The 19,455-nt window shown below is 54.3% G+C and overlaps 2 protein-coding genes across 19 annotated transcripts in view; both read left to right on the top strand.

Annotated features, from left to right (window-relative positions):
* ATP8B3 (ATPase phospholipid transporting 8B3) overlaps window positions 1-19,455 on the top strand; it is a 165,470-nt gene that overhangs the window by 142,769 nt on the left and 3,246 nt on the right. Inside the window, exon 29 of one of the 4 annotated variants that reach the window (XM_062628188.1) lies at window positions 2,161-2,337. The exons of the other annotated variants lie outside the window; for them this stretch is intronic. The gene's annotated coding sequence lies outside the window, so the exon portion shown is untranslated. Of the gene's footprint in view, window positions 1-2,160; window positions 2,338-19,455 lie in introns of those variants that run through there. 4 annotated transcript variants of the gene reach the window in all.
* TCF3 (transcription factor 3) overlaps window positions 1-19,455 on the top strand; it is a 69,296-nt gene that overhangs the window by 28,913 nt on the left and 20,928 nt on the right. For 12 of the 15 annotated variants that reach the window (XM_062628201.1, XM_062628202.1, XM_062628194.1 and 9 more), the window contains exons 4-6: window positions 10,887-10,960; window positions 11,713-11,809; window positions 16,696-16,763. In XM_062628201.1, coding sequence (XP_062484185.1) covers window positions 10,887-10,960; window positions 11,713-11,809; window positions 16,696-16,763 — 239 coding nt within the window. The remainder of the gene's footprint in view (window positions 1-10,886; window positions 10,961-11,712; window positions 11,810-16,695; window positions 16,764-19,455) is intronic. The other 3 variants (XM_062628204.1, XM_062628192.1, XM_062628205.1) reach the window with 1 other exon arrangement.

Here is a 19,455-nt window from a genome sequence, read left to right on the forward strand (position 1 = left end):
AATGGAGACACAGACAAGATAATCTAATAGGTCTCTTTTTGTATCCAGCTTGTTCCCCTGAATAGCACACAGCACTGATGTGAAGAGCATTTAAAGGGCTTGGATGTGGCGCATGAAGCCAGGCTGGATGCTTGCATGGGTTTGCCACGCTGGCTGCAAAGCAGGGGGAGAAAACCAGCTCCCACCCTTGCCAACAGCGCTGCATCACCCATCTGCAGCCCAAATGATGGATCATTGCATGCCCAGGGCAATGTAAACCATGTAAATTAGGTGGAAATGTTGTTCCTTGGTGGTGTAAGAATCCGAAGAATAAAACCTGCTTTCATGAGACCTTTGTGGGGCTTCCTAGGAATTGTGCAGTGGGGTTTTCTTGGTTTTTTTTTTGTTGAGAATGAGAGCTCAGGGCAAGGAGGACCAGGTCCCACCAGTCACTGCTAAGGGATGCTAGAGCTGCCCCTGGGAAATGGTTTGAAAGACAGCAGGCAGGAAGAAAGCGGGGGTTAGTCCTAGAAAACAGGAGCCGTGCTACACAGTGAGTGCCATCTACTGGCACCTCGTCCCTGCTATTGACACTTTAACCCCGGCAAGAGGGAGAGCTGTCGCGAAGGTCTCGGCATGGGACCTGCTGTGGGGGCTATGGAGGAAGGGCTCGGGGTGCCCAGCCTCTTGACAAAGGGACAGGCATGGGCTTCACCTCCATTCCTTCAGCAGTGTCCTCATCCAAGCAAGTTGAGGTCCCACCTGGTGCAGGAGGAGCCCAGAACCGCTGCTGAGGTTGACACATCCCAGCTTAAGCTGGATGCTTCATACCCTATCTCCATGAGTGATTTAACGTGGGATGCATCCACACTGCTGTTGGCAGAAGCTGTGCCACCCTCCATTCCCATCCTCTCCCTTGACATGCTTGTCTACACACTGGACCAGACCAGATGAGAGGTCTTGATGTTTGGAAGACCAACCCACCAACACCAGCTTGGTCCTTTAATCTCTTCACCAGTGTTTGGGCTGCTTGGAGATGGGTGTTGTGATCTGGCTGGATGGACAAAGGGAACCAGGGCAACTAGAGAAGCTTTTTGGTGTCCCTTGGCCTATGTGTGATTAGGAACAGGGTCTCAGAGGTTGACTGACAGCCTAAACCCAGAGTGCAAAGCATCACTGATTTCTTCTGAGGTCAGGGGGCTGATGGAGACCTTGCCTGATGGGCTCTGTGCTGTCTGCATCATAAGCCTTCATACTTTAGGGGTCCAAGGGCAATTTGGGCCATGGAGTATGGTTATGCAAAGGTTTTGCAGGGGAAGGGACAAGGGAACATCTTGAAGTGCTTATATTTAAAGAGGAAATAAGGGAGTCATGGTTCTTGGAAATGGGGCTTCTTAGCAGCAAGTCCATCGAATGCAGCTCTTTTTAATGCAGTTTAAATAATCGATGGTACATTCAATTACAGAAATATTTGGCAGAGCTCTAAATAGGTCACATCTGTCCTGAAGCATTGTCTGAAGACGTTAAACAATGTCTTAAGGTACATTTCTTAGCGTGCTGTGTCATGCTGACCAAATTCCTTAAGAGCTGGTACCTGGGAGGGAAAACTCCTTGGTTCCACATGCAGTTATCCCCAAATCTCTGCACCTTGTGTATACGATGGGCACTTGGGTTTACTTCAGGGATGCCTTAGTGAGCCTGGCTTGGAGATTTAGGGCATATTCAGCTACTGAATTCTGCAGTCCTGCCATTAGAGCAGTGTAACTGGGCCTGGCTAAGGGGGACCAGTAACAGACAGGGGTTGCCCCCCCCCAGCGTGCTGTTGGGGATGCGATGGCAGCCGGGAGCCGGTGGGGAAAGGGGAAAGCATAAAGCTGAACCTTTGTTCTGGTGACTGTAGGCTTGGAGCTGTTTGCAGGCAGGAGCTGGAGCAGAGGGTGGGCAGGTGCTGGCGGGAACAGTTTGTCTGGGAAAGTTTTCCTCATTGTGTAGAACAATTCTTCTCAGCTGATCCTTCCTGTGGCTGAATCATCGTCTCAGCAAGCACATGAGCTATCCCTGGGGCTGCATCCGGCGGGGTCCAGGGCATCTGGGCCAGGCCAAGGGGAATGGCTTGAACCTGCCCGAGGGGAGACTGAGATGAGCTCTTAGGCAGAAGCTCTTCCCTGGGAGGGTGCTGAGGCGCTGGCACAGGGTGCCCAGAGAAGCTGTGGCTGCCCCATCCCTGGCAGTGCTCAAGGGCAGGTTGGACACAGGGGCTTGGAGCAAGCTGCTCCGGTGGAAGGGGTCCCTGCCCGTGGCAGGGGTTGGAGCTGGAGAAGCTTTAAGGTCCCTTCCAACCCAACCCAGGCTGGGATTCTATGACCTTGCTCTGCCAGCAGAGCCAGAGGGTTCTGGGCCTTTCAGCACCTTGCAGGTGCAGCCCTGCATTTTGGGTTAGAATAAGCACTCCTGGATGTGCTTTTGCTTCAGCCTTCGTTTCCCCTTTGGGACCTGAGTTTTCTCCTTGCTCCGAGGCGGTTTGCAGGGTGAGTGCTGGCATGTTAGCAGCAGAGTCACTGAACACCATCCCTCTCCCCGGTAACAGAAGCCTTCCAAACAAACCAGCAGGGGCTCCGTGCTTGTGCCCCCATGTGTTTGGCCGTTTCCTCACGTAATCTCCACAATATTTGGACACAGTCTTTAATTTGTCTGATTTTTAACTGCCTTTGGCCTCCTCACTTGTGGGCTGGGGCATGGGGCAGCGGGGCTGAGATGGGGGGGGCCCACATATTTAGCAGCCCTGAGTGAGAGCCTGTTTTCTGTGCATGGGTTTGTTCCTCACCCTGTCCAAAAGCACTGTGGGGAGGGCTGAAGTGCTTCGTGGCACCCTCCTGGATGGGGGTTTGGGGCTGAGCCACCTCTTTCCTCTTCTTCAGGGTTGGTTTTATCCCAAGCTGCTACCAGGTGGCTCATCTCCATGGCTCAGGGTTCCTTGTGCTTCTCCCACCCTCCGCTGGCCCTGCTTTGCCATGTCCCTGCAACCCAATTTCTATGTACATGGAAACTGAGACCCAGTTTCCACCTACAAGGAGCGCACCAGAGCTCCTGCTCCGAAATCCATGTGGATCTGAGGCGCCCGCAAGGAAAAAGCCCCAACACCTGCTCTCATCTGACTCAAACCAATGTTGTTCTTGGCCTGTTTCCTTGCACTTTTGTCCCTTAGACCCTCCTTGACATCCTGCTTCTTGCCAAGCGTGGATGAGCTTGGATGGAGGCTGGGGATGAGTGACACGGGTAGGTTCAGCCCAGCGAGGCTGTGGACAAGGGACACAATCGGTTTGTCCTGCAGGCTGCTGACCTTATGAAAGCACCGCCGAGCCGAGCCCTGTGTTATTCTCTGTTCCCTTTTCATGCTGCTCCTTTGTGCTCGTTTGGTCATTGCCGGCCCTTTTGTTTTTACAGCTGGGGGAAGTGTTTTGAGCTTTAAAGTTTATTTTCTTCCCTCTGGTTGGCGTCACAGGTTTGGGTTTGCTTTTTTTCCTCCCTGTGGCATCTTGCTGGATTTCCATGGAGGTGGGATCAGCTCTGCGTTCCTTGCCTTTCCAATGGGCTTCTTTCCTTTGCACCCCCAAACCAGCCCGGGGGCTGCCTTAGAGCCTGCTCCATCCTCAGAGAGCAGTTACAGACACCCATGGGCTGTGATACTGGAGAGAAGCAGTGGCCTGGCCCACAGCAGAAGCTTTGAATGCTGCTTCAGATTTGAAACATGGTTGGAAACACGTGCATCATCTCCCAGAGCAGCATCTAAAAGACCAGGAGTAACTGAAGTTATTTCTTTGGCTCTTCCCCCCTCCTTTTGGCTTTTTCTTTGTTGTTGGTTATTGATTTAATTCCTCTCCATACTCATCCCTTGTCCAAAGCCAATGGGGAATGGATCATTTTTACCAGTGCCTGGTACTGCTCCCCTCTTTCCCCAGTCCCCGCAGGGGGGGTTGGAACTGGATGAGCTTTAAGGTCCCTTCCAACCCAAACCAGGCTGGGATCTATGATTGTAAGTGGCTGTCTTCAGTCAAGCTGTACCACCCTGTGCCTGGCCATGCTCCATCCCTTCCACACGGGCGACCGGCCGGGCTGCAGCTACCAGCATGGAAGCTCCCACTCTCAAACGACATCCACCAAAGTACTTTCTTTGTCCTCAGGCAACAGCTGTCTCAGCCACCTTTGGTCCGACCTCACATTGGAAGCAGTGGAAGGGATGAAACAGAGCTGCCCCTACCTGGGGTGAGCACTCCTGATCTGTACCCTGAGCCTCCAGGGTAGCATTCCCAGCATCCCTTTGCTGCCCTCCAGGTGTTTGGTGGCTTTGGGGGCATTTTGTTTGCCTTTTTTTTTTAATTATTATTATTATTATTATTATTCCTGTTTTTCAATTCTTTTGTCATGCACCAGGAAAAGGAAGCACACAAATTGTATGGGCCCATCCACGAGCCACGTCCTGTAAACAGCTGCCGGCCGCCTGCCTTCCCCCCCCCCCCCCCCCCGTTATTTTCCTCTTGGTGGCTGGTAAATAAACAGGCAAAGCTTCTCCCAGTGCCCGCTGCTCCCCTTGCAGGGGCTCTGCCTGCACCCAGAGGCCTTGCCCAGGGGATGCCTGCATGCTGGAATGGGTTGGTGGGCTTTTCCATGCCGGAGTCGGCAGATCTGGGGAGGCAGCTCTCTCTCCACAGGAAAAACAAGGTTGCTGGTTTGCCTGGGACTAAAGCTAATTACCAGACGACTAATTTTATTGATTTCAAATCCCTTTTAGCAGAGATTTTGCTGTGAGGCTGATCGCCAGGGCGATTAGGGGACAAAGGCGCTTAATTTGGAAGTGTTTATCAGGCAGCCTTCTGTCACCTCTGCTTCAAATCAAACTGCAGTGGCACCAGTGGAGGCAGGTGGGGAGCGAGTTTCCATTGCTGCTCCTAGAGCAACCTGGGGGCGAGCGGAGGTTAAATGTATTCATAACAGAATCATCATGGGATCACAGAATGGTTTGGGTTGAAGGGACCTTAAAGCTCATCCAGCTCCAACACGGGCAGGGACCCCTTCCACTGGAGCAGCTTGCTCCAAGCCCCTGTGTCCAACCTGGCCTTGAACACTGCCAGGGATGGGGCAGCCACAGCTTCTCTGGGCACCGTGGGACAGCGCCTCAGAACCCTCCCAGGGAAGAGCTTCTGCCTAAGAGCTCATCTCAGTCTCCCCTCTGGCAGGTTCAAGCCATTCCCCTTGGCCTGTCCCTACATCCCTTGTCCCAAGCCCCTCTCCAGGTTTCCTGCAGCCCCTTCAGGCACTGGAGCTGCTCTCAGGTCTCCCCTTCAGGAGCCTTCTCTTCTCCAGGCTGCCCCAGCCCAGCTCTCTCAGCCTGGCTCCAGAGCAGAGCTGCTCCAGCCCTCGCAGCATCTCCATGGCCTCCTCTGGCCTCACTCCAGCAGCTCCACGTCCCTCTTGTGCTGCTGCCCCAGAGCTGGGTCAGGGCTGCAGGGGGCTCTCCCCAGAGCACAGCAGAGGGGCAGGTTTCCCTCCCTGAGCTGCTGCTCACTCTCTGGGGATGCAGCCCAGCACAGGGGGGGCTCTGGGCTCAAGCGCACACTGAAGCCAGGTCATGGGGAGCTTCTCATCACCCAGCACCCCCAAGTCCTTCACCTCACGGCTGCTCCCATAATCACAGTGGGCTGCTGGCCACAGGGGTTTCATCCCCAACTGACCAGGTTCCTGCCCTGCTTCCAGACATGGCCATTGCTGCAGGTGCAGAGCTGAATTTGCCTCCTTGGCTTTCAAAGCCTCACTGCAGGCTCTTTCTGCTGGGCAGACCCTTGAAGTCAGAAGATGCCGTCTTGGTGGTAGCTGTGGCTGCTCCCAAACCTTGCCCAGCCACCAAAGGGGCTTGGCCTAAATATTTTTAATAGACTTTACAAAAAAAAAAAAAAAGCCCAGCCTTGTCGTTTTGATGGGAATCAGCTTAGGGATTGTGCTTTGGTGCTGGCAGATTGTGGAGGCCGGGGGGGAGGGAGATGCTCAGCAGCAGTTTCCCCCACTGGGATCCTCGGGGCTGCTGTGAGGGTCCCCTCACTGCATTCTCCTCCTGACATTGAAAGCAAGGCACCTTGGAGTCATTGGAGCCTGCAGGGCAGGATTTAATAGCACAAACTCTATCATCTTGCTGCACAAACAGGGTCTAAGAGGTCCCAGGAGCAAAGTGTCCTGCTCTGTGTCCCTGCACATCCTGCAGGTGAGGAGGGGGAGCTGCTCACCCCTGGGGCTTTGCTCATAAAAGAAACATTACAGATTGAGCTTACTTTGCAAGCCCTTGGCCTGAATGCAGAGGCCATGTGCTGGGGAGTCCTCCTTGGCCATCGCCTGGTGGGCAGAGCAGGGGCTGGCCCCAAAGCCAGGCTCCCCCCCCAGAAGCCACATCCCAGGGCTGGGTTTGAATCAGGGGGTTCAGGGCTGTAGAACACCTTGGGGGGGTTTGCTCGAGGACCAGTGCTGCTTTCCCAGGCACGGGAAGCAGAGCAGCATCTCTTGGTGTGGCACTTTTGGCCCTTGGGACGCTGTAGGTGGGGGCTGGAGGGCACAAACTGAGCCGCAGGGACTCTTTAAGTGGCTGCTGGGATGTGGGGATGGGGCAGAAAAGCCTCCACCCTCCCCCTTAATGCCTTTTCTGGCTTCAGAATTGGGTGTTTCAAGTGGTTTTGTTCCTCCTGGATGGGGAGCGGCTCCTGGTGCTCATGTGTGCCTAGCCTTTTACTATGGCTCCATAAGGGGTGAAGGGCTTTTTTGCTGGGGCTAAATGTGGACAAATGCTTTTTTATCCATGCTGAGAGCTTAGGATGGGTCTTGTCTCTCAGCTCGTTTTAGCTGCGGCACAAAAATCGGGGGGAGGGGGGGGAATATGACTGCCTGACAGCTACATCTTACCCCATTAGTGTATTTTAATTAGAACATGCGCAAGAAATGTGTTATGAATATTCATGACCACGGTTATTAAAACACACAATTAATATGCAGGGTTTTTAATAACTGTATTAATGGAGGGAGAAGGTAGCTCCTATTTTTGTCTTTTTGGAATTGGAAAGAGCCTTAACTTGGTAAGGTGGGAAATGGCCTTGTTGAAAATGAAGCTACATCCTGACAGTTGGGTGCACACAGGGGTGGCTCCCACTGCACACACCCTGCGGTGCACAGCCCTTGTGCATGGTGCAAAGCCAGGCACTCAGAAGCTGAGATACACCAGTGTTAAGCTCACTTGTGCAGATGGAATTCAGCCCCGTGCCATGCAAGTTCTGGCACAGTCTTTGTTGATCACTTGGGTTCATAGAATTATAGAATCCCAGCCCGGTTTGGGTTGGAAGGGACCTTAAAGCATCCAGTCCCAACCCCTGCCACGGGCAGGGACCCCTTCCACTGAAGCAGCTTGCTCCAAGCCCCTGTGTCCAACCTGGCCTTGAACACTGCCAGGGATGGGGCAGCCACAGCTTCTCTGGGCACCCTGTGCCAGCGCCTCAGCACCCTCCCAGGGAAGAGCTTCTGCCTAAGAGCTCATCTCAGTCTCCCCTCGGGCAGGTTCAAGCCATTCCCCTTGGCCTGTCCCTACAGGCCCTTGTCCCAAGCCCCTCTCCAGGTTTCCTGCAGCCCCTTCAGGCACTGGAGCTGCTCTGAGGTCTCCCCTTCAGGAGCCTTCTCTCCCCCAGGCTGCCCCATCCCAGCTCTCTCAGCCTGGCTCCAGAGCAGAGCTGCTCCAGCCCTCACAGCATCTCCATGGCCTCCTCTGGCCTCGCTCCACATCCCTCTTGTGCTGCTGCCCCAGAGCTGGATCAGGATTGCTGGGGGGGGGGGGGTGTGTCTCCCTGAGCACAGCAGAGGAGGGAGAATCCCCCCCCCCTCGAGCTGCTGGCCTGGAGCTGTGTATGCTTTGATATAGAAAATCTATGCCCAGGGCTCAGGCAGAGTTGGGGGCGAGGGAGATGCCTGCAGGATTTTCATCTCACCCAGGGGAGCCCAGCAGCACATCAGCAGTGCCCTTGGACAGGACACACATCACCAGGTGTCCCAAGGTGCTTCCACATGTCCTCTGGGTACCTGACCTTGCCTCCTGAGCTGCTGGTCCAGAAGGGTCCAGGTAGGATGCTTGGGTACCATTAGGTGAGCACTTGGAGAGAGCCCTGGGGATGCTGGCGTGGGGATGCCTGAGCAGTATCCTTCTCACCCCAGGCTTCCCCATCTCCTGCCCCTTCCTCCACGTGGGTTGAGCCCGGCTGCTTGGTGCCAGGCTGGGTCAAGGGCACCTCTGGTGTGACCACGTTTGGCACTGGCACTGTTTTGGTGATTTTATGGTGTGAGCAGAGCAAAACCCAGCAGGAGTTGGACTGCAGCACATCCCTGCCCTGCCACAGGCTCGTTCGGAGGCGGCTGAACCACGGGCTGCTCATTGGGAGCAGCTCGTGCTGAGTGTTTCTCCATGCATAGAACACATGTGAGCCTCCTGGTCTCAGCTTTTGTCTCCTGTACCACCCACCAGCTCATCTTCCTTCCTTCCTGGGGGAGTCCTGGGCCCTGATTTCTTTTTCCATCCAGGAATTTTGCACCCAAACTCCCTGCGGAGCCCACCCGCAGCCTGCCCCACTCAGCATCCTCTCCAAGCCCATCCTGGCCTGGGGATGCTCCTATGCCATGGGGTGGGTTAGAGACAGGACCAGGGTCTGCAGGAGGCAGTCCACGACCCGGGAATTCCCATCCTCATGCACAGGGATCGAGACCCCCATGCCTTGGCTTTCACCCCAGCCCTGGGGCTCCTGAAGCACTTTGGGGGGACACTGGCTACAGCCAAGCCTGGTCAATGCCACGGCCCTCGTCCTTCCAGTGCAAAGGGGCAGGTTTGCCAAGGACATCTAAGGCTGCAACTCCTGACCATTGGGAGCTTTGAAAATCCCCATGAAAGCAAAGTGAAGAGCAGGAGCATTTCTGCCTCCTGCTCTCCATTGGTGTTTGCAGGATATGCAGATGAATTGCTGTAGAAAAACACATTAGCAAAGCAAAAGTTTATTTTAGGAAGTAGGAGGTGGGAGAATTGGCAGTAATTCTCCCTAGTATCCAAGGTATTATTAGAGGCTTATCCCTGCTCTGCACAGTAATCACATTGGAAATTTTTGATTAGAAAACAAAATCTAAATGAGAATTATGAATATTCATTAGGTGTGGAGATTAATATGCATAATTATGTAAATTAGACAGCAATTAAACACCAATTCTCTGGGGAAATGATTAACACAAAGGCACCGAAATAGAAGGATGTAATTTGAAAGAAGTTTCTGGTTAAATGAACAGTGAGGGGAGTGAAGGAGACAAATCCACGGCGTGTTTGCCATAATAATCAGCTTTGCTAAAATGGAATTGGTGTGTGCCCCACAACCCTGCCCCCTCCGTGTCCTTGCTCCTGTCCTGCCACCCTCCCATCCCTCCGCTGTCACCACTGCTGCCCGCAGGGCTCTGCTCCTAAAGGAGAATCTCCTCCATGCCCTGGGGGCATCTCGGCTATTGGTGCTTTGCTGTGTTGGAAGAGCCGGTGCCAAGGGGTCCCCGGGGAGTACTGGGGGGATGCTGGATGCTGCCTGGAGCCTCTGCAAAAGGTTTCTTGTGCCACCCTATGGCAGATGTGGCTGCATCCCCCTCCAGCAGGGTTGGGGTTTGGTGGGCTGAGGCAGGGACGTGGCTCTGGCTGATGCCATCCACGCTGCTCAGCCTCCTGCAGATGTGGGATTTGTCCTTGGCTGAGCTCTCAGTATCTGCGTAGCATCTGCAGAGCCCAGCCACAGGGTGCAGTGATGCCCATGCCCTGCCCGGCTCCCTCTTAAATCCCCGGCTTTACCCCTGTTTATGTGAACAGGGAGATGCCAGCTGCCACTCACTGACCCCTGGTCACCCAGCCAGGGCAGCAGGCGCAGACCAGCACGGTCTGAAATCCTGCTGCCGAGTTGTCAGGGCTTGTCTGCAGGCAAGGTGCCTTCCGTGCAGTTGCGGTCCCAGCTTGAGCTGCCAGAGCTCTGCTGCTGCCACTCACTGGCTTCTTCCTCGTCCTGGTGGGTGTTCCCCCTGTCCCCTGGGTGCCTCGTGCGCTCGCAGCCCCAGAGGCGCAGCCTGGGTGGACCTGGCAGACGATGAAAGGAGGTTATTTCCTACACAGTCTGCGTGCAAGCGCATTGCAAAACCCTCCTCTTTGCTCTCTCGCCGTTCTGGGTTGGGTCCCCTTTGCCCAGGGTGTGCTTGGGAGGGCTAAAACTGAGATGGGCAGCAGCCGTGCTCTGATGCGGCCCATGCTGACAATGCACCTTCCTCTGGGGGACCACGGGGGCTTAAATAACAAATGCCCTTGAGGGAGTGTGGCTGAGCCACAGGCAACGTTGTACCTCCAGCAGTTCCCATTCGAGGCTTTCAGCTCTGAGTGCTCTTTAATCTGCTTGGGTGCAATGAAGAGCAGAGGCTGGTCCATGACCTGGCAGCACCAAGGGCAAAAATCAGGTCCCACTGGAGCATTGGGATGGGTGCAGTGAGTTTGGAACTCATGGTCCTCTTCACCGTTGGTCTCTGCAATAAAGTGAGTTAAAATACTTGGTTCTCCTCTTCCCACTGTCCTGCGTTTTGAAGCATTTCCAGGCTGGGCTGGGCTTTGCTTTGTGGTGGGATTTGCTTTGAAGTTTGTGGAATAAACTGCCAGCCAGAGTGGGAAGGTGAGGAGGGAGAGGGAAGGCTCGGTCACACCAAGTGGAAGTGGTTTATGCATGAAAATACTGGTTTGTTTGTAGAAGGAAGAGTTAATTTTGTGAGAACACCTTTGAGGCTTTGCTGATAAAGCAAGAGTAACCTTTGTGCTTCCTGTTTTTCGGTAGGTTTGGATGAAAGACCGGGATCAGGTTCCTGGGGAACGGGAGATCAAAACAGCTCCACATTTGACCAAGGAAGGGTAAGGATGAAGTACAAACACAGAGCTCCAACCAAAATAAACAGGGGCTTTACTAGGGCTTCTCAGTGCACATTTAGGTTGGGTCTAACCCTGGGACAGCTTTTCCTGCCCCATTTTGGACATTTGGATCTCACCATGGGCAAAGCTTGTCCACCATGCACAGCTTTGGGAGCCCAGGGAACCAATTGGTGCCCTCAGTGGGGATGGAGAGCGCAAGAAGGGTTCCACAGGGGAGGCTGCAACAGCATGTAACTGAGGAGGGGAAGAGAGGAAAACCATCCACTGAATTGAAATGGTGGTATTTTGACAGATGCTCATGTTTGAATGGGTTTGTGTGATTCGTTTTTGCAATGGCACGTTTCCCTTCCCTTAGGTCAGTGCTGGAGCAGGGGCTCTGGTGTCATTTCTCATTTTTATAGGCCTTCTCTTCGCCACTTTGCCCCCCCTGGCTCGGGCAGGGGCTGCCTGGCTCTTACCTGGGGGGTGCTGAGCTTGGCCAAGGCAGAAACTGCCTGAGAGCTGTCAGTGTGGGGCAATCCCCCTGTATGGCTCTGATGCTGTATCCTCTCCCAGTGCCATGACTGTGTGGCTGCAGTACCCTGCTCTGCCTTACCATGAGGATAAGACTGTTTCTCTGCCTTTGACTTTGACCCTTCCTGCTATGGGAAAGACTGAGCTGTGACAGCTTTGGGGTTTGGCATTCGCCTCTGCATCCCCTCGTGCCTGGCAGTAAGTCTCCTGTGTTGCTTCAGCAGAGCTATGGTGAAGGCCCCCACTACGGCGAGCACAGGGACCTGCCTCCTCACAACAGCATATCTTCATCACCATTCCTGGGAGCTGGACTCGTGGGTAAGTGACTCTCAGCTGCTCAGCGTGGTCAAAGCAGGGGAAATCCAACACGGAATGGCATGGGGCAGTGGGAGTGTTTGCACTGGCCAGGATTGCTCTTCCCCTGTGTTGGACCTGCTCCAGAAGATGTTCTCAAAGCTGTGGTTAACGGAGCTGCTGTGCAGAGGGTCTCATCCGTGCCTGATGTGCATCACAGCCACCATATTTTATGCATGTGATTATTTTTCCCTGCTTTACAGCAGCACCCAGGGGCAATAGTGGAGATTGATGCCTGCTGTGCTGGCATGGGATGGGCTGAGTTTGCTCTTGGGAGCTGGTGAAGCAGCACTGGGAGAGAGAGGGAGAAAAGATGTGCTCATCGATTAGATACTGCAAGAGACTCGTGGTTGCTTTGCTTTCCAGCCTTGCAGCCCCATGGCAGAGCAGGGAACACAGAGAGCTGGAGTGGATTCTGTAGGGTCTCTCCTTGTGTCCTGCAAGGTTCTGGCAGCCCCATCTGGCTCCACCATCCCCTGCTGCAACTGGGCAGCGTGGGGAGCTTGCAGGGACCAGTAAGCGATGGTGATTGTGTGTGACTGGGTGCATGTGACAGTTTACCCAGTTACCCCTTGCAGCTCGGGTGTGGGAGGGGAGATTGAGAGCAGAAAATACCCATCCTGAAGGGCTTAGAGAGTTCTAATGACATTAGGGCAGGAATTGGGGTTAGTCCTCCCCACCTTTGCCCACACCGTGGTGGTTGAAACCCTCTGGTGAGTGTAGAATGAGTGGTGCTGGGGCAGGGCCCTGCAGCTCCCACTGTTTGCTGGTGGTTTGAAGGTTGGGGTTCAAAGGGGGACTTGTGTTTGACACACAAAATCACCACCACAACCGGTGGTTCCTCCTGTGGAGCTGGTCAGAAGGGAGAAGAGAGGAGTGGGGTTGTGCTGGGGAGTGGGTAGCCCTGTGTGTGTGCTCTTGGAGCTCACTCTCAGCTCTGCTCCCCTCTTGCTGTTGGGGAGGACGATGTTTAATTGCCCCTTGGGGATCCTGCTCCAGTGTAGAAGAGCATTTCCCAGCAGTTTCCCCGTTGTCCCTCTGCAAGGGTGTTATTCCTTCTCATTTTCTGCCCCAGGAAGGTGTGAGCAAAGCAGAAGAGATGTTTCTTAACAAGACAGGGGAGCCTTGATGCACTTCTGCGTGGTTTCTTGGGGGTGTGCGTGGGGGGGACCCATCCCAACCTGTCCCACACCTGAGGCCAAGGCAGCCTGAAGAGTTTCCAGCTGAGAAGGAGCTGCCTGGGGAGGAGCACAGAGGTTTCCCCTTTGATGTGTGCAGGGAAGACGTGTTTGGCTTCCTCTCAAAGACAGGGCTCCCGGTCTTTGGCAAGTGCTGCGGCACTCCCCAGCAAGGCTGTGAGCCCAGGCAGTCCCCAGCACATGGAGCCAGCCCTCGGCTGCTCCAGTGGGTGATTCCCCACTGGCTCCAGTGCCTGCTGGGACTCCCATCTTCCCATGCCCATGAACAGCGGTTGGGTGCAGCACTGGGAGCTCCAGTGCCCAAACAGGAGGTGGGGAGGAGGGAGGGAGCAGCCAGGAGGGGCTCAGGCCTCCTCCCGTTTCAAAGCTGCTTTTGTTCATAAACTCATAAATTCAAGCAGAAGCAGTGAATTTTGGAATGTGAGGACATGGAAGAAGCAGATCAGAATGGACGTGTCCAGTGGTACTCGGTGAACAGAAGGTGTGTGAGGCTGTGATTGCATTGTATCAGAACCATGGAATGATGTGGGTTGAAAGGCACCTTGAAGCCCGTTCCTGTTCCTCCTGGTGAGGTCTGAGCATCCTTGGCTGCCCGGTGCTGTGACGAGCCAGCTCATCCCAGAGGGCGAGGAGGGATTCTCTGACAAGGATCTGTAGGGACAGGCCAAGGGGAATGGCTTTAACCTGCCAGAGGGGAGATTCTCTGATGTTGTGTTTGCTTTCAATCACCACTCTTCAAAACCTGCCACTCTTTTACCATTCATCTTCAGCAAGGGGCGAGGGAGGGGGGGGAAGGAATTGCTTGAACACCAGGGAACTGATAAGCCAGAAGAGATTTCTTTCTAGTAATTATTTCTAGTAATTAGCTTCTTTTCAGAGGAGTGTTTCTAATCTTGTGTGTATTGTGAGACGTTGGGGATGGGGTGCTGCCTGGACAATGGTTTTAATCTGCCCACGGACTGGGGTTTGTCGCTGCTCCTGGGTTTTAAATCTGGAGATGTGCTTTTCCTCCCCTTTTTACCTCTCATGGAATTCCCGGGGCATGGTGGGTGGCTCTGCCATGGCTGGGGTGGGTGGTGTGTGCTGGGGCTGCACCAGGGCTCTGTTTGGGGACAGGGCAATGGGGGGCAATGGTGTGACCTCCCTGGGGGAGCACAGGGCACTGTGCCATGGCCAAGCACTTGCATCCTCCCAGCAGGAGCTGGCAAATCCCATAGGAAGTGATGAATCATCTTTTCTTGGCTCTTTGTACGCATCTTGGGGAGCAAAAAGGCAAAACCCCAAGTGTCCTGGTGAAATGCTGCCGTGGTCCTGGGCACCAAGGCCAAACCCCATCACTGCCAGAGCTGGCAGCGAGCTCAGGAAAGAGGAGGTTTGATTCCATCATCTTGTCTGCGAGCCTGGAAGCAAACCTGCCTCTGGGAGGAGAGAGCACAAATGGGGGGGGTGGGTTCTTTCCCAGAGTCCTGGATGAAGGTGGGCCTGTGGGAGGCTTCATCTGAGATCTCCTCCAGATCCTGCAGGAAGAGGAGAGAGGCTGGAAAAGTGCTCATTGAGCAGGGTTTGAAAGCAGCAGAGCAGGAGAAGGAGCTGGCAGGGGGTTGAAACTGGATGAGCTTTAAGGTCTCTTCCAGCCCAACCCATTCCATGATGCCTTCCACGATCCATGAAGGTAGTGGGCTTTGGAGCAATATGGTGTTGGCACTGGGTTGTAGCTCTTCATCTTCCTGTGGTCACTGGGATAGCTGGTGCCAGCAGAGGTGTTTGCCTCAGTGCTTCTCTGCTCAAACCACACATTGAAGGGTCAGTGTGTTCTCAGACAGGAGGCCTGGCTGTTGCTGACCAGCTAAACCAGCATGGCATTGCCCTGCTTGAGGAGTAATCACCATCCCCAACCTGCTGTGGGGTTGGTGTCCTGCTACTGGCTGCAAGCAGAGCTGCTGCTAAGCTCTTTTAGAAACGAGGTCATCTGGGAGATGCAGCCTCTGGCATTTTGACCTTTACTTAACGTTTAAGCCTCCAAAATGAAACAGCACCATTGGGAAGGGGGGGGTGTCTCAGGTTTGGGGTTATAGTGGGGGAACCCACTGAAATTTAGGGTTGAGTTTAAAGCCCCCGTACTAAGGCTGGAAAACCAAGCAGCCCCCTCTCCTTTCCCATCCCTCTGCCCTGTGCTTCAGCAGGGACTGCCCTGGGGAAATTTGCTCCTCCTCCCCTCTTCATCTGCTCCCCAAAACCCTTTAATGGTGCGTGGAGCTGCCTGCCAGCCCAGATGTCACCCCAGTGCATTAACCTGCATCTTGGCTGCCTTCAGTGATGGCTTTAGCTTAAGCAGACTGGTAGAATCCTCCCCGCTCCCTATTTTGCTTACTGAGCCAGACCAGAGGCAGGATGCGATCGCCTCTTTCCAGGGAGGGGGTGGCGGAGCCCAGCTTCTCCCAGCCACATCACAGGCAGCAGCCCCCACACTGTCCCTGGGCTGCTGATGGACTGGGCCCATCCTGCCCTGGGTGCAAATCCTTCTCAGTCATCATCTCCCATCTCTCTCTTCCCTCCTTTGCATGGTGGCACCATTAATAGACTGTAATTAACAGGGGGATAAAAAAATCCTCATAGATTTTCAGCCTGGGTTTAATTTATTTATTGATTTTAAATATAAAAGTGCTGGTTCCCCTCTGGAGGAGTGTCTGGTTTTGCTTGGGGGGGGGGGGGGGAGGAACCCCAAAGCACACTGTTGTGCTTCCCAGGCAAAGCATACAACTATTCCAGTCCCTTTATCCCTGTGCTGGGGTCCTTCCCTGGGGTGCCGACCCACCCTGGTATCCATGGGTGCTGCTTGCCAGGGGCCCCAGCACGCTCTGGGGCAGTGAGTGCAGGGCCGTTTCAGACTGGAAACACTTCACCATGTGCATTGGGTTTCTGGCTGTATATTCCCCTCCTTGAAGACACCGGTTTAGCAGTGTGTGGGCAGGGTGCTGGTGGGCACGTTTGATGGGTGCAGAAGTTCACGTGTGAGCACTGTGGCACGTGGGTCTGCTCCTGCGCAGCACTCTGGGATGCTCTGCCTGTGGAGCCCTGTGCTCCAGGAGGAGCCTGCCCAGTGGGACCTGATGGAGGGGGCTTGGAAAGGAAGGAAATGCTTTTCTATTGAGTGCCTGCTCTTTAGATCTGGATGGGGTTTGGAAAGTTGGAATGGGAAGAAGGTGATCCCTGTGCTGTACGGAGCAGGAGCTCAGCATCACACACTGCTGGAATTAGATTTCCTATTGCATGGAATGCACCCGTGGAGCCTGGTCTCTCCCACCTGGCTTCTGGTTTGCTCTGTCACTGTCTCTGCCAAATTTGGCTGGCTTTTTGGAGCGTGTCTGGAGGGATTTGGTGGCTCTGGTCAGACACTGCCAGTTTCCATGGCCACGAGCACTTCCCTGCAGCGCTGCAGTTGGGGGTTTTGCTGTTTCTGGAGCAGCCGGGCTCTGCTGCCCGTGAACTGGAAAGGTGCTCCTGGTTTAGCAGCAAGCTATTCCTGGAGGCAGGAACCTCTGCAGGTGGGCAGAGGAAGGATTCCAAGGGCAGGATTCATACCCTGAAGGGGGGTGCCTGCAAAATCTCCCCTTCCCTCTTACACAAAACCTTGTCTTTTCTCCACTGTAGGGAAGAGCAGTGAAAGAACCTCGTACTCCACATTTGGAAGAGACACAGGGATGCCAGGACTAAACCAGGTAAGGATAAGATGTATTTTTTGCTTCATTTATCACAGAATCATGGAATGGTTTGGGTTGGAAGGGACCTTAAAGCTCCTCCAGTCCCAACCCCTGCCACGGGCAGGGACCCCTTCCACTGGAGCAGCTTGCTCCAAGCCCCTGTGTCCAACCTGCCCTTGAACACTGCCAGGGATGGGGCAGCCACAGCTTCTCTGGGCACCCTGTGCCAGCACCTCAGCACCCTCCCAGGGAAGAGTTTCCTGCTACCTCAGCCAGCCAAGCTGGGGATAAAAAGCAACCTGAGGGTTTGCATCTCGCCTCTCTGCCCAAGGTCCTGTGCTCAGAGAGGTCTGTTGGGTGTCAGCAGTTTATTCAGGCTTGCATTGCTGGCTCAGGGGAGTTGTCAGAGGTTAGAAATGGAGTTGCAGCAGCTTCTCAGTTCTTTTCAGAACCTCTTCAAGCTCACTTCTTTCATTACTGTTATTCCTGTTTCTAGCTGATGAGTATTTAATCAGATAGGACCCAGCCACACTGCCCTTGGAGGACTGTCAGCGAGTCAGATCCAAACAGCACTTCTCCTTGTGCCAGGGTGGCTGTGGGCAGAGGAGCACTCCAGGAGGCACCTTCTCCTTCCAGCTGCCTGCCTTGAGGCTCCCACTTTGCCTCCAAGTATCACACTTGGTGTGCATCTCTTCCTCCCCAGCCAGCATCTCCATGTCCCCACATTCACCAGTTACAGGGAGGGAGAGTCTGTGACATGGTTTCCGTGCTGTTGGAACATCATCTTGGTGTGGATAGAATCATAGAATCCCAGCCTGGTTTGGGTTGCAGGTGACCTCAAAGCTCTTCCAGTTCCAACCCCCTGCCACGGGCAGGGACCCCTTCCACTAGAGCAGCTTGCTCCAAGCCCCATCCAACCTGGCCTTGAGCACTGCCAGGAATGGAGCATAATGGATGGATAAAGGGATGGATTACAGGCAGTCTTTCAGTTTTATGATCATTCTGTCAGGGCAGGGCTTGCAGCAGATGCTCGTCTCAACAACAGGGAGGGACACAGCCTTTAGCAGCAACAACCTTGCCCTGTTGGGTCACCCCGTGCGAACCCCAACAGGATAACCAAGGCTGTGCTGTGGGTCAAAACTTGCTTCCTATCAGGAATACTCCAGGCATAAATCAGAGCCAGGGAAAGCAGTTGTCCGGCCCTGAGATAATCCAGTTTGTTGCTTCCAGCATCCAGAAATAGTTTCTTTGGGAAGGAGCGAGCACCTCTGCTTTGATGTGCTGCTGCAGCTGCCCCAGGGCAACAGTCCCACCATTTTATTCAGGGGAGCAGCTCTTGGCTGGACAGCTTTTTACTTGATACATGTACACACACACACACACATATTACATGTTTTAATTTCACACAAATTCGTCATGATTTCCTCTTCTCTGAACTGAGGATGTTTCCTTTGCTCTGGAGCAGCTGTGCTGGCTGGCTGAGCCAGAGTGGCTTTCATTTACCACTGAAGCTGCTAAAGCAGGAATGGGATGGATGCCAAGCCTTCCTTTTGAATGTTATGGTTTTGCTGGGCTTTGGGGAGGAGGGGAAGATGGAAGGTAACAGAAATGGGGTGGGCAAATGGTGCTGCAGCCTGGGAGAGGCCCTCGAGTGGGTGCATGGGTCTGGATCGGGTGGCAGAGGGGGAGATGGAGCCTGTTTGATGCGGAGGGGAGACAAAACCCCTCTTGTGTGGGGTGCTGGGAGGCGAGCGGGGCCGTCTGCGCGCTTGCTTGGGCCCCCAGAACAGTTGTTGCTTCTGTCTCCAGTTTGGGGTTGGGGGGGGGGGTTGACCTGTTCCTTTTTTCTGTCTGAAAAGAGCTGGAAAATTGGCCCTGGTGCTCCCCAAAACTCCCTCCTCCAGGGCAGAGCTGCCGCTCCCCCCTTGTTTAACCCATAACCCATAACCTCTGCCCGGGGAGAGGCAATGGGAAGAAAACCCCTTTCTCCAGGAGACTGCCTTCCTATCTCCATGCCTCTCTGGAGATACCTGCTGCAGGAGCCGGCATTCCTCTGGGATCTCCTCCAGGGTGCTGGGTCTCTTGCTTTTCTTGGCTGGGCTGCTCCGTTTGCACGGAGCCGTTTCAGTGCAAAGGTAATATGACCGGTGGAACAGATTGCAGGAATTTCACCAGCTGTGAACACACGAGCTCCTCTTTCCCTTCCCAACCCCTTGCTGGAGGAGACGGGGGAGTTGAAAGCAGTGGGGTTTTCTTTCCAGTTTCCCCAAAGCCTGAAATCCTTCTTTATTTCAGCGGGTTGCCCTCGGAAGATGGGTCAGAGCTGAGCTTTTGATGCTGAAAGGCCCTTTGCCAGCTCTGATTCCATGTAAATACATGTTACTTTCTCCCAAGGTGAAAGGGGCAATGCCGTTGGGCTGCTCCCATAAGAAAGCCATACTTGCTCTGCCTCAGGAGCCAGCGATCACCCTGGGCTCTGGCTCCACACTGGGAGCTCAAGGTCAGCTGGGATAAACACGAGGGAGGAGTTTCCTCTTTTCAGAAAGAGGGGTTTGACTTTTCCCTGATAGAAGGCAAGAGAAAACCACCTGCAGCAGAGGCATTGCAGCTCCTTTGCATCATTCACGATGGATCTGGCTGCGAGATGCTGCGGATGGGGGAGAAAGCATCAGTGCCAGCACCCTGGGCTGGGGTTTATGGCCAGGGGGGA

This window comes from Pezoporus occidentalis, unplaced genomic scaffold, assembly GCF_034315485.1.
Source record: "Pezoporus occidentalis ecotype Australia unplaced genomic scaffold, CSIRO_AGI_Poc_V1 ctg310, whole genome shotgun sequence".
Lineage (NCBI taxonomy): Eukaryota > Metazoa > Chordata > Aves > Psittaciformes > Psittacidae > Pezoporus > Pezoporus occidentalis.